This window comes from Sinocyclocheilus grahami, unplaced genomic scaffold (genome assembly GCF_001515645.1).
Source record: "Sinocyclocheilus grahami isolate Dianchi unplaced genomic scaffold, SAMN03320097.WGS_v1.1 scaffold1343.1, whole genome shotgun sequence".
Taxonomy (NCBI): domain Eukaryota; kingdom Metazoa; phylum Chordata; class Actinopteri; order Cypriniformes; family Cyprinidae; genus Sinocyclocheilus; species Sinocyclocheilus grahami.
The window spans coordinates 189,226-199,881 of NW_015506522.1; the positions used below are offsets into that span (position 1 = coordinate 189,226).

Consider the following 10,656-nt stretch of genomic DNA (forward strand, 5'->3'; position numbering starts at 1 on the left):
AAAGTAGTGCAGCTGCTTTGTTTACAGGGTTTCCGGGGTAACAGCAGCATTTAAATGAATTATTATTATTATTATTATTTCTGCAGTTTAGCCCTATCTGCTGTCAGAGAGTGAGAGTGCGCTTTCATCCACAGCGTCTCTTACATGTTCCGCCATGTGCTTCTCGTCCGCGCTTATTTACATCAGAGTGTGCATGAGTCTTTCACACAGCATACAGCAGTGTCGTGCATTTTGACCAGTTGATGGGAAAAGTATTCTTAAAATGCATTCAAAATTCGGAATAATTTGTAATATATAATTATTCACGGTATTTAGAAGTGCCCACGATAACAATACCGTGCCTATTCATTACCGTGATATATCGCATTAATCGAATACCGGCACAAATCTAGTTGCCACTCTTTTTAAGCAAATGTATTTACCGTGTATTTGCTCTATAGCATGCAAACTGGCCTTATAACTATCTGTAGCCATTTGAATTTTAAGGACATATTAATCACGATCCAAACAAAGACGCTACATGCATGTTGCATGAGCAGTTGTTTTTGAATTAGATTGTATAATTTCAAGACTTAAAGCAAAAACAGAAAAGCCTGACTTTAGCTTTGTGAAATGATGCTACATAAAACATATCTGAATGAACAAAAACAGCAGACAGGCTGAATGAGACTCAAATTCACTCTCTGACAGCAGGTGGCGTTTATGGTGCAGCAGCGATAAAGCATTTACTGCTGTAAACAAAGCAGCGCTGCGCTTATAAATACTATTTTATATGAAGGTAAGAGGAGGAGAAAATGCAATTGTCATCAAAACTTTTCTGAAGACAGTAAGGTTCCTTTAGTAATACATTTATATATTTCTTCCTATATTTTGCTCATAGTGAACAGTGGGCTTGCTCTGCCTGCTACAGTACATCAGCGTCTCTGGCCTCAGTTAACGTCCTGTTTAACAGACTCAGGCATGATGTACGGTATTTTTCTTTATCACTGCGCCAGTAGCTCGCAATGTAATGTATTTTTGTATTTATTTTTCTGTTATTTTTGGGAGCTAACGTTACTGAGACAGTGATAAAGATCTACCGGTCGATCGCGATCAATGGATTGGCGACCACTGAGCTTACTTTTGTAATAAATTATATTTCAATAGTATGAAATAAAACATGAAAGGTGGATAGAAGTTACCTTGCTGCAAAAACAGACATCTGTTTCAACCTGTTGGTTAAATCGGAGCAGTTTATCTAATATCGTGGAAAACACTAAAGAGGTCTGTTTATCTTGGCAGAGGCATGATGACAATGGGAAATGGCATGGCACCCAGCATGATGAAGCAAAGCACCATATTACAGTACAAACTGCTTCCACATAATCACATCGTATATCAATCTGCAGCAGAAGCAGCTTTGTCCAGATGAATCGCCATCACAAAAGACATTGCCGGCAACATGTCTAGCTGATAAGGCAAGCTTGCTTTCTACTCCACATCCTCCTTATTTTCCTACTAGACTCGTTTCACTCAAGGTTTGCTTTGGCAGTTCATTCCAGAACACTTTTCTCCAAATGATTACGTGTTTATGTGATCCTAGGCAGAACTTACATGTCACAGGTGCAAAGAGTGAATGGTATTCACCACTTTCACAATAATATGACTGTGATTCCAAACATCTGAAGTCATCCGACTGTACTGAACGTTTCTCAAGGCCGACTGCGAGAGTCAAATAACGCTGTCCGGGCTTGCCTGCGTGCAGCGGTGTGATAAGAATGGCCTCTCAAATTATTCAGCGACACCACAATCAATTTTCAAGTCTTTCTAGAGCAAAATCTGGAGGACAATTACATTCCGAATGAATCCAACTGAAAGCATGACTAATTTGCAGAAAATGGTCAAATGTGGGCTGAGCCAGGCATCCACGCATAATTCCTCACTGCTTGTGTCCTATATTTAAAACACAGGGGTTATATTATGGAGCGTGAATGTCATTGGACTGTCCAAAAGAGTAAACGGGTTTCAAGCAGACTCCTGTCATAAAAAAGTGGGGAAAGAGATAGCGGGGTGATCCTTTATCGGATCTCCCATGATGTCATCCTGCGAACAGGAGGCGGATAATTGGGAACGGAGCAGAGAGGGAACTGAGGTCACTCCCTTCCTGTGTCTGCCTGGAACCCACGTCCTATTCCTGAACAAGATGCGAGGGAGCAAAGAAGGCCAGGCAGTTTTACTGTGGGACCACTTGAGTCACACTCTCTAAATTTATGCACTTGCGAAAGAAAGAACAGAGGGATGTGTGTGTGTCTTTCAACAGCAGCTGTGGGTAGAGCAAGCCTTGAGTCCATTTCCTCCCTCTCATTCCCCCTCCTTTTACAGACACTTGGCTGCTTTAGGAGCCATGACACATTGGCCATCTAAAAAGCATTCCTCCACGCATCCAGAAGTCGTCCCTGCCAAGTCCAGCAGCAGCTCACCTCACAACAGTTCATTATTCTGGGAGGCAGCTGAAGGAACAGCGTGTTTTTTACACTCCTACATTGCAGAATGTCCCAGCTAATTTTCTCATTAGCATATCCATCACAGTTTAATTGATAGGTAAAACGAGCTTTAATAAGTAGCTTTGGGGATCAAAACAAATAAATGCAGGAAATAAAAATAGAAAGATGTCTTTACAAAGTACAAAATTCTTTCCCTTTACAAATGATGTTATCAGCATGACAATTTGAGTAAAGATTTAACTGAAAAGTGAACATGAATTTCTAATCGTCTTTTTTGCCTAAATGGCAGCCACACTTGAGCTGCATTAAGTTTTCGTAAAACCTGATGATCATGTTGTCCAGCATGATTTAAGATGATCCAAAGAGCTTCAATGAAAGAAGAACATCTGACCATTTGGACAAAGATTCACATGATCAATGTCACACATTTACCTACCTAGAAATCTGAAACATTTCTCTAGTTACATCAATTTAAGTGGACTTTTGGACCCCACTGTATGTATTTGCTAGTATATGATTATCAGACGTTCAATTTTCCAGTATTGAAGAGCTTGATGTTGAGATATAAAACATTTTTAACATGATAAGTCTATGTAAATAGTCTCATCTATAAAGCAAACAAGATAAGTATTCCTCTGTGAAGTTCTACTTTGTAAAGCCTGTTTTATGGACAAGCTCATCATTTCTTTCTGCTATTTGGCAATCAGTCTCACAGGAAAGAAGAAAAGATGTGTAGGTGGCATTTGCAGTGAACATTTCAAATCAAGCACTCTGACAATAAATTTTAAAAAATTCTTAGCATAAATTTACTATGCTAGTATTTTTACACTTGTTCTAACTCACTTTGAGGCTATTAGTCAACTTAATAAAGCAGAAGTCCCGATATTTCTTGCTCTGAGGAGTGTTGACAGTCTCATTATACCGGCGTTAACATTCGGCTGACAGGGCAGAGAGACTCAGGATATGACAGAAGTAACTAGGAATGGTAGCACAAAACTCATGTTCCAGCACAACTAATGTTTCAAGAGGAAGTGATTGCTTCAGCCTTTGAAAGGGAGTTCACTTCTCACCCCATCCATATCCAATAAGTGCGCTCATGATGAAAAAATCATGAAACTGATTAGAGAGACAAAGTTCAGTCCTTTCAAGTCCTCAGTACTTTGGTTGTCTAATTGAGGTTTTTGCTATAGGCAAAATTTTGCTCCTCATTAATCCAACATTTTTCACAGTGTTACAGTGTAAATACATTTTTTAAAAAATTCTTAGCATAAATTTACTATGCTAGTATTTTTACACTTGTTCTAACTCACTTTGAGGCTATTAGTCAACTTAATAAAGCAGAAGTCCCGATATTTCTCGCTCTGAGGAGTGTTGACAGTCTCATTATACCGGCGTTAACATTCGGCTGACAGGGCAGAGAGACTCAGGATATGACAGAAGTAACTAGGAATGGTAGCACAAAACTCATGTTCCAGCACAACTAATGTTTCAAGAGGAAGTGATTGCTTCAGCCTTTGAAAGGGAGTTCACTTCTCACCCCATCCATATCCAATAAGTGCGCTCATGATGAAAAAATCATGAAACTGATTAGAGAGACAAAGTTCAGTCCTTTCAAGTCCTCAGTACTTTGGTTGTCTAATTGAGGTTTTTGCTATAGGCAAAATTTTGCTCCTCATTAATCCAACATTTTTCACAGTGTTACAGTGTAAATATATTAGTTTCTACTAAAGAAAAGTACTTTCTCTTACTACTATATTTATTGCTACAGAATAAATGAATAATAAATACGGACAATGAAACGTTACTAAATAAACACATTTCCTACAGTATAATTATATTAAAAGAATAGTCTTTCAAACCAGCTTTCAGAACCTTTCTGACATTTTGTTTAAATAAGCAATTTCGTCAACCAAAAATATTTGGCTGAAACACCAAAAAATGAATTTACGGTTTTGGCCAAAATAGTTTTGGAGGGCTGAAACCATTGGCCCAAACAGTGACATTTATTTTGTACTTCTCTGATAAAGTGTTTTGACAATGGCAGTGTCAATTTCATGCACATAACATGGATGATCTACAACAGGTAAATCTGTCAGCAGTGTTGATGCACTTCTGACCAAAAATTACGCTAGAGTAGCAATACGTAAAATTTGTTTGACTGAAATACAGAAAGGCAGTTTGTTGCCAAATATCTTAACAATGACTGAAAACACGACTGAATTTTCATTTTCGGGGTTTGCTATATGAAAACTTTAATCTCGGTTTCAGTTTTAAGTGAAATGTTCATTGAAACTATAAACACTTTATGATCTTCTTGTGTTAATAATTAATTTAGGCATACAATACATTTGTTTAGTTTTGAATCAAATTTTGAATCCTTGTCATTTTCAATCAAAAACGTCATAACTCCATCTTCCGATGAAACAACAGAATTCTCTTTGATGACGTATGCAGGATCTCTCCAATCATCCGTCTGCCTCCATCCAACCACAAATGATTAAACCCCGCCCTCATTTTTCCCCCTTATCCGTTTCACTCAAATGTACTCCAAAACACTAAAGAAAAAAATCTGCTGCTACTTCTGTTTCATCGAGAGTTTAATATGCACAGTTAATGCGCTTTCACACTGAATATCTTATCTCCCTCAAAAGAAATTTAGAGAACCATGTATTTGAATTAATTATTCTATGTTAGCAAAGTTTATTATGGTAATACACCACTTCCATAGATAGGGGGTCACGCATGTAACAGGGCTGTAACCCCTGACACGAGTTAACCAGGTTAAATGAATCCACAGTAAGTGTGCTCAGTCCCTGATGCAGGAGGAGTCTCCTTGCACCCCTACAGAGAAGGTCAAGCACTCACCCTGATGTCAATGCGTCGCACTTCCACGTCGCACACCGCGTGGCCGTGGTTGGGCGCACATCTGGAGAAGAAGCAGTACTGGCAGACCGCCACCTGTTCCGCATCGCAGTGATAGAGTCTGTACTCATCGTGGTGCAGGCAGCTCCAGGCCCGCACCTCCTCAGCCCCCACCAGGAGGTGTCCAGGAGCGGGACAGGGCTGCTGGAGATGCGTCTGGATGTGAGACTGGCAACACGGTGCATTGCAACGAAGACACACTTTCTGCGCTTGCAGAGGAGGCCCTCGCCTACACAGAATGCAGTGCAGCACGGCCGGAGCTTTCTCGACGTTCAGCGCGTTGAACTTCTCTACAATGTTAGTCAGTTTGATGTTTTTCTCCAGGTTGGGTTTCTGATTGTACGCGTGGTTGCACTCGGGGCAGCGCACGTTGGCCGTGTCTTTGGCCCAGGCCTCGCTGATGCAGCCCCGGCAGAAGTTGTGTTTGCACGGCAACTGCACGGGCTCCACGAACACATGCAAACAAATGGGACAAATGAGCTCCTCCTCGAAGCAGTTCCGCCAGTTCTCAGCCATCTCAACCAGTTGATCAGACATCCAGTTTTGAGTTGATCCGCTCGCGGAAGGAAAACATCAAGTTCTAGCACCGTCCCAACAAGGTTTCGCTCATTCTCGCGACTCTTTCATTTAGATCCAGGTGCTAGGTCAGTCGATGAAGACCATACGAGCACAGAAGCCCCAGAGAAACAGCTGCCGATCAGACCCAAACATGCCAAGGGAGCGTTTCTGCTCCTGGCAAAGTTAGTCAGCAATCAAATACCACAGCCGGGCGTGAAAGAAGGAATCTGACGTCCAGGGTTTCTTTTTTTAACGAGAGAAACTTCGACAATCGATCCACAAATGATAACCATAAAAAAAGAACACTAACTAATTATGGTAATAGTTTAGGGCGAGCGAAAATGACTTGACTAATTTAAAATGCTATTATGAAAAATCATTCTAACCATTGTGTTCCTTTTACGAACTTTACATCCGATTTTAATAGCTTTTGATAGTCTGACAACTACATAAAAACATAATACGCAGTAATGAATTGTTTATTACACCAGTAATAATAGTAATTTAATTTATGCAAAGTAGTTTGTGATCCAAATAGTGGCACATTTATTTTCTGATTGTAAAGCTAAACATGAACTCCCTTCAGAATGAATGACTAGGATTTAAAAAAAACATCCAAACCATATTAAAAATTTTTACTTTTTTTACCCTATTCTTCAGAGACCCCGTAAATGGTGCCATTAATCGGTCAAAACGCATCGATAAACGCGCAGAAGCTTGAATATGTTAAAAAAGCATCGGTCAAACCAATTATCAGTCTATTTCCAATTACTGCACCCAAATCAAACCCCAGAGCCAGACGGAGCACGCGGTAAATGTCTCCGTGACAGATGCCTGACTATCCGCTGAAAGATAACTAAACTACTGGTTAAAGGCTACGACATCGTGTAACATCCAGTGTCAGTCGAGATAGGATCAGTTAAATCCACATGTAAATGTCATATCGTCGTTTAAAACAGGAAGTTGCGCTGAAAACGTCCTTTCGTAAGCAGCTGTAACTTCCAGTCATTCACTGAAGCAGCCGATCACGCATTTGATTTGTGCCAGGCACATGACATTTGCCCTGCTGGAATTATAATAGAGTAGACCTGAGCCTCTGTGCTGCTCGTGTAGCACTATATCGATCAGATTTCTGTCCCCTACAACTATAAGAGAGGCAGCCGGTAAAGCTAGAAAGACTGTTTTATCTATTATAGCGACACGACTTTGAACGAACGTACAATTGACGCGTATGCATGCATGCCAACATGCTCTCGAAGCATTAAACCACAAAGAGCTGCGATTTTATCATCAGCAGAGCTATTCTCTCGCTATCTGTGTTGGTTAAACATTACAGAATGATCCACAACCTGATCCCTGTCCATGTTTCGCCTGATGTTTACCTGGCCGCACTTACCAGAGACGGATCGCGTTCATTTTTACAGCCTAATGACTTGTGTTTTATTTTGACGACGCGAACTCGCTTAAAATATTCATGTATTAAAGCCAGATACCTTTGTTGCTCTTAAAGGAGACGATATCGTTTGGCCCTTGTTATCGCTCATCAGCCCGCGTTTTCCTGTTTAACGCGAATTAAAAACGACGTATCTGTTTACTTTCCCTCTCGTTTGTATGTCCTTTATATAGACGGCTCACGTAAAGCAAACAGATCCAGTTCTGCGGTCACCCAGGGATATCACGTCCTTTAAAACGCTAGTCCTGATTGAAAACAGATGCTTCAGCGCCGTATTCCAATCTGCGTCTGTTATTATTTATGATTTTTTCCCCCCCCTTTCAAGCTAATCCTAGATGAGAGGAACGCAGGCACAGGACTGCAACTCAGGATACAGTTCACATACTCCCCCTTCCCTGGTCACGTGATCAGCGCGGACTTGATACATAAAAGTGGGAGGAGTTATTAAGCAGGGGCGGGGTTTGATTTAAAGGGACACATCTCTAGTGTTTTGAGAGCTGTCAAATGTCTAAATTCAGTTTCTCTCCAGTAAATAAGCCATTTTTTCCCCAATAGCGATGGCTTAAGAAGTGTTTACGTACAGGAACATTCAATTATTTATTTGGAGGAAAAAAATATATATATTTATTTAGCAACTCACCTTTTTAAAAACACAGCTGGTTCAGAATTTATGTTTGAGGAGTTGGTGCATGTAATTTACAGTAGTTGGCATGTCATTTCTTAATGAGTTGAATGTTACCCACAGACCTCAATTTACAATAAAATAAAATAAAAAATGTCATGTAAACATTGGAACTGGAACCCATAAGGCTTCTGGGTTTTAGAACTGAACAACTGTGCTTGAATATACCATCTATTATCTCACCAGCCCACCAGAATGCTGTTACTTATTCCACATGCAAAGAGGGAATTTACATTGGGATCTTAAAGAGACAGAATCAAAATACAGAGATTATAATTCTACAGTAGTCAAGAGGCAGACTTGCTGGTTATCTATGAGGAATTTGAGTGCCTGGTTGTCATCAGAAAATCCTGTATTATTTAATTTGCAAAAGTGGAGCATGGCATTTTTTCAGGTTGTGTCGTCAAAATCAACACAGACATCCCGATTTATGTAAATAACTTTAATGCACTTAAGGGCAACAAAACCACAGGCAGTGTAGTGATTCTCCAGAATATTAAAAAAAAAATGCCAGTACACTAATTAAATTCATCTTTTTAAAAGCACTAATAGAGGTTCTTTTTTAAACTTTGACCTATATTATTGTGCACACATCCCAAAAATAACAAATGCACATTCTAGAAAGTAGATTACTGTCCGGGAACCAGTTAGTTTGCTTCGCTATAAAGAGGCTCGGAATGCAATCATAAAGTCAAATGAAGTGAAGTTCAATACAAGTAAAATAGTTGACAAAAATCAACAAAAGAAAGATCAGGGAACTATTTCGTGCTTCTCAACTTTACATTTGACATGAGGTTTAGAAAACACCCATTCTGTACAGGCTTTGGTATTGTGAAGGTGAACTGACTAACCAGCTATTGTTTGACCAAACTAAATGAAGACCTTATGAAATATCATCAACCTTAAATAAGCACAGCTGTATTTTATATATGCAAATTAGTAAAAACAGGTAAAACCAGATTTGTTTTTGATAAACATACTTAAAAGCATGCTTTCTATGCTTTCCTTCACATTACAAGCAGGATTTAGAAAAGCACATTTTCTGTATGTAACTTCAGTCCATTCTAAGGTGAATAAAGGCACCGGTGCTTGCACATTGTCTCGTGCTGCTAAACGTTTAACAAGAAATGTTTTTTTTTTTTTACGGAGACCAGAAAAACAAAAAAAACATCAAATCACCATTTTTTCCCTTAAGAGTGAATAGGCAGACCAATGCAAAGACAAGTGGTATAACGGACATACAAAATGTTGTACATGTACAAAATGTTCTGTGTCATGTGCAATCATCTACGATGCTCTCTGGGAAAAGGGGAAGTGTCTGAATGTCTGTTTCCTTCAGCCGTCTGTAGGCACATGAGCCTGGCAAAAGAGTTGAGCTCCTTTCTGTAGATGTGGGTTTGTAATCAGGGACAGTGTGCTCCCAGTCTTATTGCAGTGGGCTGTCAAACACTGTGTCTGGCAGGACAGAGATCTTTATCTTCTTATCGGGCCAGCTGTACTCCTTCGGCAGCTTAGACTGGGTGAGAGGGTAAAGAGATACATAGCATGTTAAAAACATTGAGAAGTTTACAAAACCTGTGAAATATCTTAATGTGAGGTCTAAAATCTTACCACGTCACGGGTGCTCAAATCCTGAACGTCAGCTAGCATCTGCTCTACAAACTCCTCAGTAAGTAGTATCTAAATTGAGGGGATCAGAACAAAGTCACACACATGGAACGACACTGAACTTAAAGAAATCGTTCAACCAAAAATGAAACATCTCTTGAAAATGTACTCACCACCAGGCCATTTTTTGTGATGTAATAGTGTCTGCATGTCTGTTACCTGTAACCATGGTCCATGAGCAGCATACGGATGCTCTTCTGTGGCAAAGGCCCCTTCTACCCCAGTGGATACGAAGGTGATTGCCGTGTCTCCATTAATGCTTTTATATGTGAAATGACGGCCATGAAGCAGACGACCTCTACAAAAAAAAAGATTAAAAAGAAAAAAGCTGAATTAATCATTTACACAGATATTGATAAGTGTTGTTAAGCGGGAAATATCAAAGGCTAAAGCTGTAAGTAACCTGATGTTCACTTTCTCCCTGCTCTCACTTGGACTTTAAACAAAGGCTTCTCTGTGAGCCTCGTCTCTGTTCAAACAAGGAGATTACATAAAACTCATATCCCACTCTTTCAGTGCCAGCAATATCAGAGACGTTAGCATTTCATTGAGCTCAATTTGTTTGTAAACCGTAATATATTGTAATATGAACATAGTGCAAATCAGCACACACTACTACAATGTGTACTTTTACTTCTCACTTCTGAGTGAAATCACAATCCCTGGCCATAGTCATAAAGTTCATGCCTCTGCAAAGTGGTTTTCAGGGATGGAAATTAAGGGGGGCCTGGGGCAAAAATGCCACCAAAATTCAAGATAAGGGGGCAAAAATTAAACAATCTATTAAGACTGTTATGATTAAAGTCAAATAAGAAAAAAAAAAAAAAAAACTTGTTTGCTTTTTAAAACTTACAGTGGGGCAAAAAAGTATTTAGTCAGCCACCCATTGT

At 39.6% G+C, this 10,656-nt stretch overlaps 2 protein-coding genes across 3 annotated transcripts in view; both read right to left on the bottom strand.

The window, feature by feature from the left end:
* The window catches only part of trim8a (tripartite motif containing 8a), an 18,817-nt gene extending 11,025 nt beyond the window's left edge, over nt 1-7,792 (bottom strand). Inside the window, exon 1 of the mRNA XM_016255511.1 lies at nt 5,349-7,792. Coding sequence (XP_016110997.1) covers nt 5,349-5,942 — 594 coding nt within the window. The 5' untranslated portion in view covers nt 5,943-7,792. The remainder of the gene's footprint in view (nt 1-5,348) is intronic.
* Nucleotides 7,793-8,384: 592 nt separating this feature from the next.
* Nucleotides 8,385-10,656, bottom strand: part of sufu (suppressor of fused homolog (Drosophila)) — an 11,722-nt gene continuing 9,450 nt past the window's right edge. Inside the window, exons 11-13 of one of the 2 annotated variants that reach the window (XM_016255513.1) lie at nt 9,926-10,064; nt 9,710-9,778; nt 8,385-9,614 (exon numbers count right to left, since the gene is read on the bottom strand). In XM_016255513.1, the coding sequence (XP_016110999.1) occupies nt 9,525-9,614; nt 9,710-9,778; nt 9,926-10,064 (298 nt within the window). In that variant the 3' untranslated portion in view covers nt 8,385-9,524. The remainder of the gene's footprint in view (nt 9,615-9,709; nt 9,779-9,925; nt 10,065-10,656) is intronic. The other variant, XM_016255512.1, reaches the window with a different exon arrangement.